Source organism: Triticum dicoccoides, chromosome 4A (assembly GCF_002162155.2).
Source record: "Triticum dicoccoides isolate Atlit2015 ecotype Zavitan chromosome 4A, WEW_v2.0, whole genome shotgun sequence".
NCBI classification, from domain to species: domain Eukaryota; kingdom Viridiplantae; phylum Streptophyta; class Magnoliopsida; order Poales; family Poaceae; genus Triticum; species Triticum dicoccoides.
In genome coordinates this window covers 74,937,560-74,954,073 of record NC_041386.1, presented here as the reverse complement: position 1 = coordinate 74,954,073, position 16,514 = coordinate 74,937,560, and the positions used below count along the sequence as shown (strand labels likewise).

The 16,514-nt window shown below is 54.5% G+C and overlaps 2 protein-coding genes across 2 annotated transcripts; one reads left to right on the top strand and one right to left on the bottom strand.

The window, feature by feature from the left end:
* Window positions 1-1,271: 1,271 nt before the first annotated feature.
* On the top strand, window positions 1,272-4,381 carry LOC119285069 (zinc finger protein 7-like). The gene is made up of 2 exons (XM_037564271.1): window positions 1,272-1,734; window positions 3,311-4,381. The coding sequence occupies exon 2, from the start codon at window positions 3,379-3,381 to the stop codon at window positions 4,105-4,107; it is 729 nt and encodes a 242-aa protein (XP_037420168.1). The 5' UTR covers window positions 1,272-1,734; window positions 3,311-3,378; the 3' UTR covers window positions 4,108-4,381.
* Window positions 4,382-4,734: 353 nt separating this feature from the next.
* Window positions 4,735-8,378, bottom strand: LOC119285068 (protein TITANIA-like). Its single transcript, XM_037564270.1, has 2 exons — window positions 6,640-8,378; window positions 4,735-5,821 (listed from the first exon to the last, which is right to left on the bottom strand). The coding sequence occupies exons 1-2, from the start codon at window positions 8,276-8,278 to the stop codon at window positions 5,076-5,078; spliced, it is 2,385 nt and encodes a 794-aa protein (XP_037420167.1). The 5' UTR covers window positions 8,279-8,378; the 3' UTR covers window positions 4,735-5,075.
* Window positions 8,379-16,514: the final 8,136 nt, after the last annotated feature.

Below are 16,514 nucleotides of genomic sequence, written 5' to 3'. Positions count from 1 at the left end.
GGGAAGAGAGGAGGGCCGCAAGTCTAAGGATTTGGGTCGGGTGGGGGTGTGTGGGGTGGGGGTGGGAGGGGAGAGAGGGTGGGGCCAGCCCAAGTGGAACACAGACTGTGCAGCGCCCAAGAGCTAGGCGCTGCACATTACAGGTGTGTGGCGCCTAGATCTTAGGCGTTGCACAGGTGCGTGTGGGGCCGCAACTGGACCAGGGCTGCCACACTGGCAGGATGTGCGACGCCTAAGGAAAGGGCGCTGCACAGTAGGGTGCGGCGCCCGGCTGTCGGGCGCCACACCAAAGGGTCAGCAGAGTGAAATTTTTTCGTGACCAGGTCAGTTTGTGATTTGATTTCTGACTGAGGTCAGATATGTGATTTCTGCCAGCTTTCACAGGGCTGTCCCCCTTCCGAGCATCCAGAGGAGATGGCATGGGATGGCAGTGGCAGTGGCATTGCATGGGATCCATCAGAGAAGAGCAGGGCAAAGGACGGAGGCAGTGGGAGGAGCAGAGTTAACTTGCAGGCAGGCATGTTGTGCAGTACGCAGGCGCAGAGGGAACGCAAAAGCCACACTCAAACTGCTTTCTGACAAGGAAAATAACTCACGCGCTGCTCATGACCCCATGACCCCATGACCATACCATTGGGCACAGCACAGACGACAGAAGAAAAAAAAAATAAATAAATAAATAAAATGAGCGGAAGTACACCGGCCACCGCCCAAGCAAACCCAAGCAAGTACACGCGGCGAGCAAGTACCAGTAATAAACTGGGAGTCGGAGGCAGGCATGGCATCGGCATGTCATGTTGCGCAGCAACCACAGCTGGCTTCACCGCAATGCGCAACGGAAAAAGGGCACAATCCTGACTCACCCCTGACTAAAGCATCATGCCACCCTCTGGTCCCCCTGCAACTCTCCTCTCTCACACCTTGCACACACACACACACCTCACGCGCATCATCATCCTTTTCGACCCCTCTTTTTATTTTTCTACACACTAGTAGTACTATTTTGCTCCAGTTTTTTTTGCCTAGTAATTATAATTGTTATCGTGTAGTACTAGATGGATGGGTAGATGGAGCACACTTAACCCCGGGAATAAACAAGGGGCTGCTAGCCCTAGCTAGGCTAGACCAGGAAGGAAGGAGCAGCCCCAGCCTGAATTGTCTAGCAATTGTGGGGCGCTTTCCGGCTGCTTTTCTCGGACGGTGGTGGCGCTAGTGGCCACCGATGGCCATGGTACAAGGGAAAGCAGGAGTAGAAAGGAAAGCCAGAAGCGCGCGCGTGTGTGGGTGTGTATGCCCATTGCCCATTGCCCATTGCCCAGTCTCATCTCATCTCATCTCATCTCATCTCATCCTTGTGTTGTTGTATCAGACGAGATGCATCCTTTTCTTGTACCACTTCCCAGCTCTGACCACTGTCTCCCGTCCCATCCCCGCCCTACCAGTAATTTACCAGACCAAACCTCTGCATTCCTCCACAATTAAGCACCACAGTGGGCTCGCGTCCGAGTGGGGGTGCCGCCACTTTAACTGAACACACCACCTTCCTGCCTGCCCTCCCCTCCTTCCTCCTCACTTCGCCTCTCCCCCTTCCTCCCCCCTTTCGAGTCGGTGCGCGCAGGCGGCGCTAGGTCTTGGACGCGGGGAGCCATGGCCTGACTTACGGGGTTCCTTCTTCAGATCTTCTTCGCGAGTGGTGTGGGGCTGATCGGAGACGCAAGGAGGGGTGTGCTTGAGGTAATTAATTCGGTTCTTCTCCTCGCAGAAGCGCATGCATCTCTACTGCTTTTCCTCATCTTCTTTCTCTTCTTGATTCCGGCGTTTTCTTTTTTCACTTCATCCGTTCTTGCCTTCTCGGTTCTGAGTAGAGTAATTCTTCGTGCACGCATGTCTTGTTCGGCGGCTCAAGGGGGTTCACCACAATTCGGTCTAGTTATTAAGATCTTTCAAGTAATTTTGCTTTGATGCTTCATTCAAGTCAAGCATGGGCTTTTTTTTTTGGTTACAAATATATTGCGGTGGTGTGAATCTAGTTCGTGTGCGCTCCAGTCCACGCCCACTCCTGCTCCGCCGGTTGGTAGCACGTCGCTCCATCAGGGTTTTGTTCTTTATACATACATAGAGTTGATGGGATTTGGCAGTCTCTTCTCTGAATAATTATGTTTTCTTGCTTCATGTGTCTTGCCAAAATTGGCCAATCTCCTGGTCCAAGTGCCTCAATTATTTATATATCTCCTAAATAAGATACTACTCCATAACTAAGCTGTGGTGCATGACACTACTTTTCCCAAAATTAATTCTTAGTATTATTACTCCAGTTGCCATCGAGTAGTACCACGATGCACAATTCGAACCTATAGGGTTGGTGTTGTTCAGCTTATTTGTAATGCAGTCTGGTAGTAGTGGTGATCTGGTGATATTTGCAATGGCATGGACAAGAACAAGTCCATGCCAATCAAGTGGCCTTCAGAAACACCAGCATCAGATCACCTGTAGCAGGCACATAAAAAACACCACCAGGGAAGCCTTGTTTCCTGGGCCTCTTTGACAAAAAAGCATTCTTTGTTGGTGAATTCGGCGTAGCTGTCCAGCATTTATATTCGTGCTCTCATCAGATCTCCAGAAACACCACAGGGGTTTTGGATGGGAACACCAGGGCTTCCATCTTTTCATGACAACAACTCAATGTGCTATTCTTGGGCCCTTTTCTTTCTTTCAGATAAGGTTCCGTTTTAGAGATTCCCGGACCGGAAAAGAGGCCACGCTTTTCATCTGTTTGTCCTCTGATTTGGCATCAGAGGCAGCATATCCAGGCTTAGCAATGGATCGGATACTTGTCTTGATCTGACTGCACTCCACATTCAGACACATTCAGTTATTCAGCACACATGAAGCTTGAAAAATTCTGCTTGTGCTCCTCTAGCAGCCCTCTAGTCATCTGGATAAATCTGAACTATTTGCTTAGATTCCTATTTCGACAGCATAATGAACTGTCGTCTTCGGAATCACGTAAGCCCGAAGCAATTTCGGAGAACAAAAGGTGTGTCAATTCACACTCCATAGTGCTTATCCACAGGGCTGTCTAACTGCAAGCACTCCCATGTCTAAGATTCAGTCTGTCATGATCACCGCACTGACAAGAGCAACACATGCTATTTTATCCTTGTACAACTGTGGTGAGTGAGTCAATGAGTGCAGCCGAGACTAGAAACAAGAGATCCTTTTCAGTTTTATGCATCAAATCATCTCACCAAGTACAGAAGAACACATGCACTTGCTTACATGACTTGGCTTGTTCTCTGGACGCATGCAGGTGAGAGATAGATAAAGGAGCAAACGAAGTGCAGCGAGAGGAAGAAGACAGGGAGAGATTGTTCAGAGATGAAGAGCGGCAGCGGCGTCCAAGAAGCGTGTGAGGATCAGGTGTCCGAGATCAGCAGCCAGGCGGCGTCCAGCAACAACGAGGCGTCCAACACCTCCTCCCGCCCCAAGCTCGCCCTCGACCTGTCGCTCACCGTCACCGCGACCGCCGCCGCCACGACGACCGCCGAGTCGAGCACCACCGACAGCAACGGCGGCGCGCAGGCCGCGCGCGAGCCGACGCGGGTGTTCACCTGCAACTACTGCCAGAGGAAGTTCTTCAGCTCGCAGGCGCTGGGCGGGCACCAGAACGCGCACCGGCGGGAGCGCACGCTGGCCCGGCGCGCGGTGCACCGGCTGGAGGCCTACCCCTACGGCTACGCCGACGTGGCCTCCCTCCCGCTCTACGGCTCCCCCGGGCTGTACCCCATCGGCATCCAGGCGCACGCGTCGGCGCTCCAGGGCGCGGCGGCGCAGGCGGAGCGGCAGCAGCACCAGCACCAGCAGCAGGACGCCGCCGTCCTCGCGGCCACGCCGGCGCGCGCGCGGGCGCTGCTGGGCCCGATGCCGTTCCTCGTGGGCGGCGACGAGGAGGTCAGCTTCGGGTGGCCCGGCAGCTTCAGGCCGCCGCCGCCGGGCGCCGGCGTGCTCCCCCTCCTCCACTCCGGCCCCAACTTCGGCAGCAGCAGCGGCAGCGGCAGCGTCGTGGTGCAGGCCGACGAGGAGCCCGACCTCACGCTTAGACTCTAGCCGCCGCCCGTACGCCGTCGATCGCTACGCCATTACGTACTGCTAGGTTGGTGCAACTCGTCAGGCTCCCGACGTCGATCAACGGACCATGATGGTAGACGACGACCCGTATTTGTTTCATGCGCGCGTGCGTACGTAGGTACGCTCGTGGAAGTATTTCTGTACAGTTTTGGTGCTCTTCTGTGGTATTGGTAGTAGCGTGTACCCTACCTACAACTTCCCGCGGTATAAAGATTCATGTGATCAATCAAAATCATGTTGCTGTGTCCATGAACTCCAGAATGTTTTTTTCCCCTTTTCCTTGCTAATAATGCTGTCGTGTGAGACTCCCCGTCCCGGCCAGTGCGGCGTCGACACGCCGCCCTCGCCGTCGCTCTCGGCGGCGGAGCCGGAGTGGTACGACGGTGAGCGACGGGTCGAGGTCGAGGCCATCGCTGCTGCTGTCGGACCATGATGTCCTAACAGGAGTTGCAGCCTGTAGCTGTGACCAGGATCAGGGCCAGGCCAACAACCGAACAAGAAAATCCACGCGGGATCACAACGCGCACACCAACAGTGTGGCCTGACCTGCCCAGGGAGAAAAACATCGAAAAAGAGAGGAGAAAATGACACGCTGGGAAGTTGAAATATTCTCATGACGACGATGCCAATTGTAGCATAGCATAGTAGCACAGCATGGGGCTGAATGCAGAGGTCATGACCCAACGACTGCACTCTGCACACCATCAGGCAATAGGCAAGCAATGAACTGAAAATGCTGTCAAGTTATATCCGCCGGCGCAAGGTTAGGCCTCCTCCGCTTTATAACAACAGTTAACAACGGGTAATAAAAAAGAACAGATTACAGATGGAACACAGCAGCTTTGGTTTAGAAACCATTCCACTCTAATGGACAACAACAGCAACGCATCTCCAGGCATTCAGGAGCAGCAGGTGGTGATTTTTTGTTTTTTTACCGGGCTTCCTCTCTACACCCACATCTTCTTTGTGGCCTCCATCCGCTCGAGCAGGCCCTGGATCTCGGTCTGCATCCGCAGCTTCATCTTGTGGTAGTCGTAGTGCGAGTTCTCCAGCGTCTTGAGCTCCTCCATCTTCTTCCTCCTCTTCTCCTCCGCCTCCTGGAAGCACAGCTTCGCCACCTTCGACGCGTACTCCTCCTCCATGCTCTGGATTCTGTTGCGGACCATCTGCCGGTAGTTCTCCACCTCCTTCCGGGCGTCGTCAGCCAGCTTCTGGAACAGTTTTGCTTCGGCTTCCTTGCACTTGACGACGGTCTCGAGGGTGGAGGCTTCATCGTCCTTTGAGGTGGTGCTGAAATGAGGCTCGATAGAGAGCGGCTTCGGGCTGGCACTGAAATGGGAATCAATGGACAGCGGCTTTGGGCTGGCGCCGAAACGGGAATCAACGGACAGCGGCTTCGGGCTGGCGCCGAAACGGGAATCGACGGACAGCGGCTTCGAGCTGGCGCCAAAACGGGGTTCAATTGCGAGCGGGTTTGAGCTGGAGCCAAAACGGGGTTCAATAGAGAGGGACTTTGGGCTGGTCTTGAGCGCATCAATCTGTGAGTCGAGAATGGAGGTGCTGGCATTGAAATTGAAGGATTTGGGTGGACTGATGGTCGGAGATAGAAGGGGAATCGTAGATTGGCTCGCCTGATTTGCTGCCAATATGCCTTTGGACTTGCTGCCAGTAACAGAGCAGTCGGTAACGCCATCTGTGAAAACATAAAGATTAATTAGAGCTGTGGTACCTGAGAAATTCTATAAAACTATGTCGGAATTATTTTCCATTGCTCTAAAAGAACATATATAATGACACCAGATTTTAGTTGTATTTGGAGAGGTGGGAGTATTATAATAGATTTAGTCTCAACAGAATACACATTTTGATTCTTACATCATGCCCAACATCGCATTTTGGAACCCTTAACTGTTCATGGTTCAGTAGGAGCAATATGTTTTCCAACAGAGTTCAAGAAAGCTACTGTTGGCAAAAGAAAGATATTCAAGGTTAACTCGTTCATTTAGAGCCATTGGCTGAATGCTATAATCATTTTTTTCCTTTCAAACTCAATTCAATCAAAGTCACTCGGCCAAAACACTATCCAGCTTTGCCCTTATTGAAGTGCTAAATGACTGGAAGTTCATTGTGCATATCAACAAATGTACCGATGATGTGGCCATGCATAACAAAAGGATTTCCCAAATATGTGACAACCGGAAACAAATTGTGAACACCTAACAATGACTGAGCAATGCCAGAGTTGTAGTGCCACAGCAAATGGATTCCCCGAATATGGGTCAAACAGAAGAAACTGTGAATACCTAACATGACTGACAGAGATGGCGTCTCGCACAAAATATACATAATGATCGCATTTCCAAGCAGTTCAAAGGAGGGACCCACATGGAAAGTGTATGCAGATGTGACATGATCATGCTAACACAAATAATAAAGCAAGTAATAATTCATTTAGAGAACTCAAGTTTGTAACATGGTGCTTTAGAATGTAATAAAGTAAAGAGATCTCACATTTGAAGAATTGCAGCATGTTGTTCAATGCATCCGGCAGGGAGATAACTTTCTTTGAAAGCATGCTGAGGACCTCTTCAGCCTTGGCATGAAGCCCCTTCCCCTCAAAATCATCACTAGCAGCAAATATTTTCCTGACAACATCTAGCTCTTTCATCAGCGTCTCAGCATTCCAGTTCTCTGCGCAACAGTTGAACACCTCCTTAACAAATCCAAACATCTCAGAAGAATGGCTGCAACCAAGACACTGGAACTGCATCTCAGTCGTCCCTATCGGCCCCTTCAGCGTCGGGCCTGGTCTGATCAAGTTCCTCTCCAGACCGCATGCGGCATGGCACCAATGGCCGCAAACATCACAACCGACCCAGCTGCAGGTATTTGCAGCACAGTCGAACTTGTGGCACACCGGGCACATACATGCTCCACAGAACCCTTTGTTGCTGGAGCAAATCTTACACTCGCAATCGTCCACAGGCAGCATGCTCTTGCAGTTGAGGTTGCGGCACCGTGTCATGAGGAACATCTCCACGAGCTCGCTGCTCGGTACGCGGCCCTTGCCGGTGACGAACGCGGCCGAACCAGTCTTGATGGCCACCAGGATCTCCAACTGCGTCCTGTTGGCCCGCGCCAGTGCCTCGGCCGTCAGGTCCGACCGGCGCTCCAGCCTCCGCTGCAGGCTGGCCAGGTCGTCCCTCTTCTCCGGAGCGTCGACCATGCTCCGCACCGCCGCCCGCAGCACCTCCAGGGACTCGCTGGGGAACTCCTGCAGCACATGCGCCATGGCCGACACGGAGTCAGACACGATGTCCCGCAGGATCCTATCAGGCCGCGACGTATGCCCGCCGCGGCCGCCGTCGAAGCTGCCACCGGCGCTGCCCGCCGCCATCTTGGCGGGGAGCTCGGTGGGGAAGAAGGCGGAGGTGCCCTCCTTCATCGGCGGCGTGGCGAAGGCGACGCTGCCGTCCCCCATGGGGCGGAAATTGAATCGGCTGTGCACGGAGCCGTTGGTGCCCTCCCCGGCGGCGTAGATGTCGGTGGAGTTGTGCGTGAGGGAGCAGCTGGGGTTGTGCGAGAACATGGAGTAGGAGTAGGACATGTCGTCGGAGTTGATGCTCCGGGTGCGGCCCGTGGTGGCGCTGTAGGTCCGCCTTGGGGGCGGCGCGGCGGCGGCGCCGGCCGACGCGGCCCGGAGATCTCCATCGGCGGCGGGGGCCGACGGGAGCTGCTGCTGCGGCTGCTCCTGCCCCTGCCCGGGCCCGTCGGACGGGAGGGAGAGCGAGAGCTGCAGGGAGTCGAGGCGGGGCTTCTTCCCGCCGACCACGGAGGAGTCGTCCCCGGGGGGATCGCCGCGCTTGGGCGCGGAGAGGTGGAGGAAGTCGCGCTCCACGCAGAGCTTGGCGTTGGCGGCGTCGGCCGCGGCGTCGGCGGCGGGGTTGGGGTTGGGAGGCGAGGAGGGGCCCGGCGCCGCTGCGGATGCCGCGGCGGCCGCGGAAGCAGCGGCCTCGGCGGCGGCGGCGGAGGCGAGGGTGGGCTTGTCGCAGAGGTAGCTGCTGAGGGTGAGCTCGCGGTTGGGGAAGGGCTGGTCGGCGGGCGGCGGCGCGGCGCCGGGGTCCTTGGATCCGTCGGAGTCGCCGAACATGGCCGCCGGATTCGCGGCGATTTCCTGCGGGCCGCGGGGCTCTCGGGGGTGGGTTGGGGTTGACTTCCGCACGCCGAGACGCGGAAATGGGGCGGGCGGACGGGACGGCGTGGGTGGGAGGAAACTGTGTGAGCGCAACTAGTATTTTTTAACCTCTTGCTTTTGGTCTGTCCCTCCCTCCCGAGGCCTTGCTTTCTTTTTCTTTTCCGAAAGACGATGAGATGAGATGAGATGAGAAGACTGCGGGCGCGTGGAAGGGGGGAATGAATGTCTCGTCGCGGCAGAGCCCCCTTCCGCTCCCGGCGGCTGGCTGGCTGGCTGCCGCCCGTGACGTTCGAAGCAGCTGCGGCAGCGGCGTCGGCTTGCCGGAGCTACGGACGGACGCGTGAGGCTTTTTTTTTTGGCCGCTTGCGCCAGCACAAGTCGCACTGTCTCTCTCTGACTATTTGAAACGTACAGATATTTTACCAACTGTTTCTGCATTTGCTCGTGCATGAAAGTGGGGTATAGTAGTAGATGGAGTCGCGTAGAGAAAATCGACCCGTCGAGTCGTGACGGAGGAGCGCGAACCCGTTTGGTACGCGGGCGACAGGAGGGGGTCAAACCGCATCATGTGATTTCGGACAGCGACGACGAACGATCGATCGATCCCGTGTTTCTCTCGGAAAGACGACCGGACCATCTCCACTCTCTTTTTTTTTTAGATCCATCTCGTGCAGGGTAAAGCAACCATCGGCTCATTTTCATTCGCAAAAAAAAAAAAGGATCGGTGCGAGCGGGTAGAAAGTAAGTGTGGGCCGTTTGGTCTGGGTGGACTGCCGACGGGGCAGCAATCAGCAGTGGAGGAGCGCCCTCGGTGGGAGAATTTCTTAGCTTATCTCACGCCAGTGCGACGGCCTAGCTGTCTATCCATCCGTCCATCCATTGTTTAAGTGCGGCAACGACGCAATGCCAATAACTTGATCTCTATAACATGCGGTTGCTTCCATGCCGATATGGTCCCTCATATATAATGCCGGCCAGCCTGAACTGGTCTGCATTTGATCTGAAAAATGGTCTTAAAAACTTGCACGACGAGAAATGAAATGCAGTGGTTGAGATGGCACATGCCCACTGCCTGGTCGGACGAATTCCAAACGGCATTCAATTGTCAATTGAGCAACGGGGCGTGCTTGGTTTCAATGTCAACCCCACCGCGCCAGCCGCCCAGCTAACTCAGGTGATAAATTATGAATCCTCGCCGGTTCCCACCCGTTGACCGGCCGGACATCTGTCTTGTTTTTTGGCGAGAATCTGCTTTTTCTTATACACCAATTTTCTCTGTCGATCCTACGCGTTCAAATCAAGTTGTGCTGCATCCCCGTCCCCTACGCCGCGGGCCCGTGGCAGTCAGCCCTGCGTCCTCTCGGGGTTTTGTCGACGGAGCACTATACCGAGATTGCGTAACAGTCTGAAAATTAGGCCATCTCTAAGCCAGACCCGTAAACCTCACGTAACCGTGCAAATCGTATTGTACGGATCGTGAAAGTCATCTCACGTTGATCTGTATCTTTTTGCGGGGCGGTCCAGACCTGATTTCTTCCACAGGCCGGAAATAAAATTGAAAGAGTTTGTGGGAGTCTGAACCGCTTTCAAACCCGTTTTTCATCGTTCTGGCCCACAAAAAAACCTTCCTTATTCGCGGGCGCGCGCTCCTCCTGACGCCAGCTGCTCGCATTCATGCCGCTTTAGAGCGTGTCACCCCGCATTGAAGACGGCTCAGAGCGGACGTAACCTTTCACTGTTTCCACCAATGAATTGGCGTGCCGGCCGAGGGCGCCGCCCGCTGCACGCCCGGCTGAATACGCCTCTCACTGTCTCCACCAATGAATCGGCGTGCCTGCCGAGGGCGCCGCCCGCTGCACGCCCGGCTGAATACGCCTCTCACTGTCTCCACCAATGAATCGGCGTGCCTGCCGAGGGCGCCGCCCGCTGCACGCCCGGCTGAATACGCCTCTCACTGTCTCCACCAATGAATCGGCGTGCCGGCCGAGGGCGCCGCCCGCTGCACGCCCGGCTGAATACGCCTCCTCGCGCATTCATGTGCCTTCATTAACTCCACGTGAAAGTCGGGAAATCTACTCCGGTCACACGTCCATTCATGAGCGGGGCGACATTAAATGCAACGCTGGCCGAACATCTCCCTCCGCCCTCTATTTGAACGAGGCGAGAAGCCGGGCAACAACCACACCCCTTCGTCGCTCCCCATCTTCTCCTTCACCACTCTTTCGATGGCTTTTGAACAGCAGTTCTCCCGCATACAAGCCACCTGGGTGGCCCGCCGAGCCCGCCGGATACGAGCGAGGCAGCTCTCTACTCCACGTCCCGCGCCTGACCCGACGGAGCAAGTTGCGCCCCAAGCCGCTACGTGGTTCAGCAACTCGCCGCTCTAGGGCCACTCCATGCGGAGTGGCGAGTCGCTCCACGCCGGCATGGCGGGGAGCACAGCGGCACGGGCGTCATCGCTGCCGTCGACGACCGTGCCTCATGTGTCTGCGCCCGCGCCATGCAGGTAGAGACAAAAGCCGGGTGCACGGACAGCGACGAGTCAGTGGCCGATGTCGTGGTTCTAAGTCTGACAGTAATGTAGGGGGGTAAGTATGGAGAGGCAAGATCTTAGCTATGGAGAAGTTGTAAGCACACGAGGTTTACGAGTTCAGGCCCTTCTCGGAGGAAGTAATAGCCCTACGTCTCGGAGCCCGGAGGCGGTCGACTGGATTATGCGTGTATGGTTTACAGGGGTGCGAACCCTTTACACTGAGGAGGGGGTGGCTTATATAGAGTTCGCCGGACTCCTCTGGCCCTCAGTTATGCAGGGTTTTAAATACATTAAGGTCGGGCGTTGCTGGTAACGCCCCTAATAAAGTGCTATGATGACCATAAAGGCTACTTAATAACCGACCGTTAGCATGCGGAGTGCCTTTAGGTCTCCTGGCCGTCGAGTGGTTTGGTCTTGGTCGAGTGATCGCTTCTTGATCGAATGTCTTCGAGTCTGTCAAGTGGAACACCTCCAAGTCGATTGAAAGGTGATTTCTTCTAGAGATGTCCTTGGGTAGGGCAGTTTGGACAGGTCCATGACCCTACCCTAGGTACATAGCTTCGTCATTAGCCCCCGAATGGATCGAGGTTTGAGTGGGGAAGGAGTTGAGGATTTTCCCGACTCATTTTTCATGCCATGAGCATATCTGGTTTCGGATCAATGAACCTGAGTGATGACAGCAACTTCCTTTTCAGTCCCTTGATACATTCTTAGCTTTTTGTCGAGTGAGTTTCTTTACTTGAAAGGCTCCGAGTGACGGTGCGGAGGAGATCTTCGGTCTGACAAGTTGTTCTGCTGCCCGCAGATTTCGCGGGATCCGAATTTTGGGAAGCGCGCGGGACGGGGGAGGCCGCAGTAATCGGATGGGATAGAGCGGAGCCGCCTCGATCCCCGCGCCACCTTTTTCGCCACGTATCACGCGCGTGATTGTTACGGGATTTGACAGGGCCGCCCGGGCCTACCAGTCAGCCACTCGGAAGCGGCCTCATATAAGGCGTCGGACCGGGGCCTCTTCGAACAGTGCGTCCCCATTATCTCTTCTCCTCTTCACGCTCCCTCGTCGCGCTCGCTTTCGCCCCAGCGCCACCGCTCCGTATGCGTTTCGCCGGCGACAATGGGGAAGGAGAAGACGGCGGCTCTAGAGCGGGCGAAGAAGGCGACAGCGAGGTCGAAGGGGAAGGCGACCAGTCGGGGCAGATCCTCCTCGTGAACCGGCTTGCCGAAGGGCTGGATCCAGGGCGACTGGATCCGCTCAACGATCACCCAAGAAGACCTCGACGACCTAGCCAAAGGAGGGCTGATCCCCTATGAATCGGTGCGGCTTCCGGGGAAGGAATCCGAGCCGCAACCTCGGGAGGGTGAGCGCGTTCTCCTTGCCACCCACATCGACCGTGGATTTTCCTTGCCTCCTCACCCTTTCTTTCGGGGATTTCTGAACTTCTTTGGGGCACAACTCCACCACTTCACTCCCAACACAATCGTTTATCTCACCGCTTTTGTTTCTCTGTGTGAGAATTTCCTGGGTTGTCGGCCTTACTGGGGCCTTTTCAAGCACATTTTCACTTGTCGCTCCCAGACGGTGAAAAAGGCTAATCTGAGTGACGAGAGGACTCAAGCGATTCAGATGTGTGGGGGTCTTGGTGTCCAGATGAGAGGGAAAAGTTCCTTTCCGGCCATGATTCTTCCCGACTCAGTTCGCAGATGGCAGTCGACCTGGTTTTACTGCAAAGACCAGTCGACGCCAGGGCAGTCGACTGGCCTCCCTCCTTTCACCATGAACCGAGTGAGGAAACCCTCCCCTTTGAAGGTGCTCCTGGAGGAGAAGGCGCAGGTGAGGGTGCTGGTAGAGCGAGTGGTCCAGCTTATCTGTGACGGGGTCACCGGTATGGATCTCTTGGAGGTCTTCCTTCAGCGGCGCATCCAGCCTCTTCAAGCCCGAGACCATCCGATGTGGATGTATTCGGGTCTTGAAGACTCCACTCGGATTCACCCGGAGGAGGTCGATGATGACACACTGGAGAAGTGGCTGTCGGGCATGACCGGGAACAAGGACAACCCCAGGGGAGCCATGAGAGTTCCTCCATTCGACCAGTCTCATGTACCAGAGAAGGTCCGATTCTGAGCTTTTGTTTGTAATCTGAATTCACTCGTGCAGCTGCCTATACTGAGTCGACTGACTTTGTTCTTCCTGCTTTCTTTCAGACCATTATTGAAATGTATTCAATGCCCAACGGAGAGCAAGAGCAGGACCCGGAAGGAGAAGCGAGCGGCGGTGACAGTGGCGAATGGGAGTCTGACGGTGGAGGGAACGAAGAAAGCGACGATCCAAGTGACGAAGAAGAAGTCGAGTCGCCTCCTCGCAGGGAGAGGCGGTCCAAACTTGACCAAGAACGACTGAGCGCCCGTGAAAAGGCGATTGCTCAAGCTGGTCAGTCTTCAAAGCGTCCTCGGACCTCTTCGCCAACTCCGACTGAAAAAGCGTCAAAGCATCCCAAAGTCGCAGAGCCGAAGCTTCGGAAGGCGTTGCCGAAGATTAAGATTGACATCCCCATCGCTTCCGCGTGAGTGTCTTCCTTCATATTTACTCGACGCCCTGTGCTGTTTGTTTTTCTTGTTTTAACCAGGCAAACTTTGGAACTGTCAGCTCTGCTACTTCCGGGACCTCAGCTTACAGGGGCGATGATGAGGTGATGGAGGATGCGGTCACTTCTAATCTGGGTATGATTTCTGCCATACTGTCTTTATTTTGGTCGATTCAACTGCAATGTGTACCATTGGGTGATGTGATTTTGTCGATTGAACTTTGAACAGCCCCTAACATTATTGACCTCCCTGATGATGATGATGAAGAGCCCGAGAGGCCTTTGACGAGGAAAAATAGGCAAGCTCCTGCGAGCGAGGTGCCACAATCAACGCCGAGGGCGGAGCCAGTCGTTCAGGATGCTGGCGATGCCAATCGGGGTTCTGTTACCTTCGCCGTGCCATTGTCGAGTGCCTTGCCTTCCCCGCCGACTGCTCAGGCCCCTGTCGACCCGCCTTCAGTTTTTGCGACCCATCATGTCCCAGAGGACGAGGTAAATGCTGCCAGGGAAGCCATACGCCAGGCGGGCATTATGATGGAGAAGATGAAGACGGTGCGGGACGCCAGCCAAGCCGCCTACGATGCCAGCTCGGCTCTCCAGAGCAATGTTCGGGTTAGTTGGTCGTCGCTTGTTCTGTTAGGATATGCTATCTGAAGACTCTTTTCGAAAATCTTTGCATCTGTACACCCACTGGGTGCGTCGATTAAATTTTTGAACTAGTGGGGGCACGCTGAGTGCACCCACTGGGTGTAGTCCCCGAGACTACGGTGGACTGCTGGCAGTCGACTGTAGTCTTTGTATTTTGTCGAGTGTAAACCGAATTGGTAGTTTGTCTCTTCCACTCGATCTGGTCGAGTGGGATCAGAACCGGTGGGGGCACGCCAAGTGCACCCACTGGGTGTAGTCCCCGAGACCGTGGTTGACTGCTGGCAGTCGACTGTGGTCTGAGTTCTACTTTCTCTCCTTTTTTTACTCCCTGCACTCGACTCTGGCGGGCCAGTCGAGTGGGATCAGAACCGGTGGGGGCACGCAAAGTGCACCCACTGGGTGTAGTCCCCGAGACTATGGTGGACTACGGGCAGTCGACCGTAGTCTTAGTACTTAATGTCTTTGTCGTTTTTCGCTATAAAATAACTTCTCCCCTTTGATTTTAGAAATCTTGTGATCTTGGAGCTCGCTTTGCTGACTTGGAGAAACAGCAGATTCAACTGAACCTTGACTTGGAGCTGGCCAAGACAGAGCTGCAAAAGGTCAAGGACGGCGCCACTGGTAAGACGAGTTTGTCGACTGGTCTGTCTTAGGCTTGAGTACCCTTCCGCTCTTTCTGAATCAAGCATCGTTTCTTTGCAGAAAAACTAAGAGAAGCTCTGGCGAAGAAGGATCAGGATTTGGCTACTGCTCGAAAGGAAGCTGACGACAGAACCGCCCTGGCTGAACAGAAACTGGCTTCGGTCGGCCAGTTGGAAGAAGAGAATACCAAGCTGAAATCTGCTCTAAACGAAGCCAATAAGGAGTACTCGCGCTAGAAGAAGGAGAACCTCAACCTGGGCGAGAAGATGGAAGGCATCGCTCGCAGGAGGGACGATCTGGAGAGCTATCTGAGGAGCCTTGCCAAGAAGTTGTTCATCAAGCTTGAAGGTGCACATTTTGTTCCGACTGATTTTTTTGTGTCGACTCAGCGTATGAAAATTGACTTATTCTTGGATCGTGAATGCAGAGTTTTGCCAGAACTTCGAGGAGGAGACTGGGCGGATCGAACCAGGTTTGGATCCAATCAATTCTCCCGTGAAAGATGAAACTGCCATGAATCTGCTCCGACTGGAATCCCGCATCGACGGTGCCGTGGACTACTTGGCTCGACTGAAGGTCACCATGTCATGGATCGACCCGGCACTTTGGCCAGAGGCCATGCTCCAAAATGATCTTGAGTCCCTGATGACTCGACTTAACGAAATCCCTGACCGAGTGCAGGAGTGGAAGAAGTCTTCTGCCCAGTGTGGTGCTGATGTGGCTCTGTCTTTGGTTCACGTCCATTGCAAGGAGGTGTGACAAGATAAGCTGGCAGCAATCAAGGTCGCCAACACCCATAAGCATGACTTCCGATATTTTATGGAGACTTTCATCGCTGCAGCCACTCCGATCGCCGACGGTGTCGATTTAGACAAGTTCGTCAAGCCTGCTAGTCCTCCTCCCGTGGAGTGAACAAACTTTTATGCCTCACCTTAAATTTGCCTTGGAATGCCGAGTGGTTTTTGTAACCGTTAAACTCTTTCGGGCTGAATGCCTGAGCACTTCGATCCGTGGTCCAGAACCTTTAGGATTTATCTGAACTTGGTTTATCGTTGAATATCTTCATGAATCCCCTACTGAGTGGACTCGTTCTTTATTCGAGACAACTTTTGTATCTGTAGCGCAGCTCTGAAGGAGAAGGAAGCAGTCGACCCGCGCCTTGTTGCCCTTGCGGGTCGGCCATGGAGTGCGCATTGTATTTGCGGTGAAGCTCCTCAAGAGAAGGTGGCAGTCGACCCGCACCTCGTTACTGTAGAGCAGGACGGAGCGCACATTGTATTTGTGGCGAAGCTCCCCAGGAGAAGGTGGCAGTCGACCCGCACCTCGTTACTACAGAGTGGGATGGAGCGCACATTGTATTTGTGGCGAAGCTCCCCAGGAGAAGGTGGCAGTCGACCTGCACCTCGTCGTTCTTGAGGATTGAGATGTGTTTCGTACTTAGGCGAGTACTGGACCGCAGCTAAGCCCCCGAGTGGGAGGTTTGCTCTCCACTCGGTAGGATTTTTTCCAACTTATGCAAGTCCTGGACTGCAGCTAAGCCCTCGAGTGGGAGGTTTGCTCTCCACTCGGTAGGATTTTTTCAAAATTAGGCGAGTAGTGGACTGCAGCTAAGCCCCCGAGTGGGAGGTTTGCTCACCACTCGGTAGGATTTTCAAATACTTAGGCGAGTACCGGACTGCAGCTAAGTCTTCGAGTGAGAAAACTTAGGCGAGTACTAGACTGCAGCTAAGCCCCCGAGTGGGAGGATTGCTCTCCACTCGGTAGGATTTTCAAATACTTAGGCGAG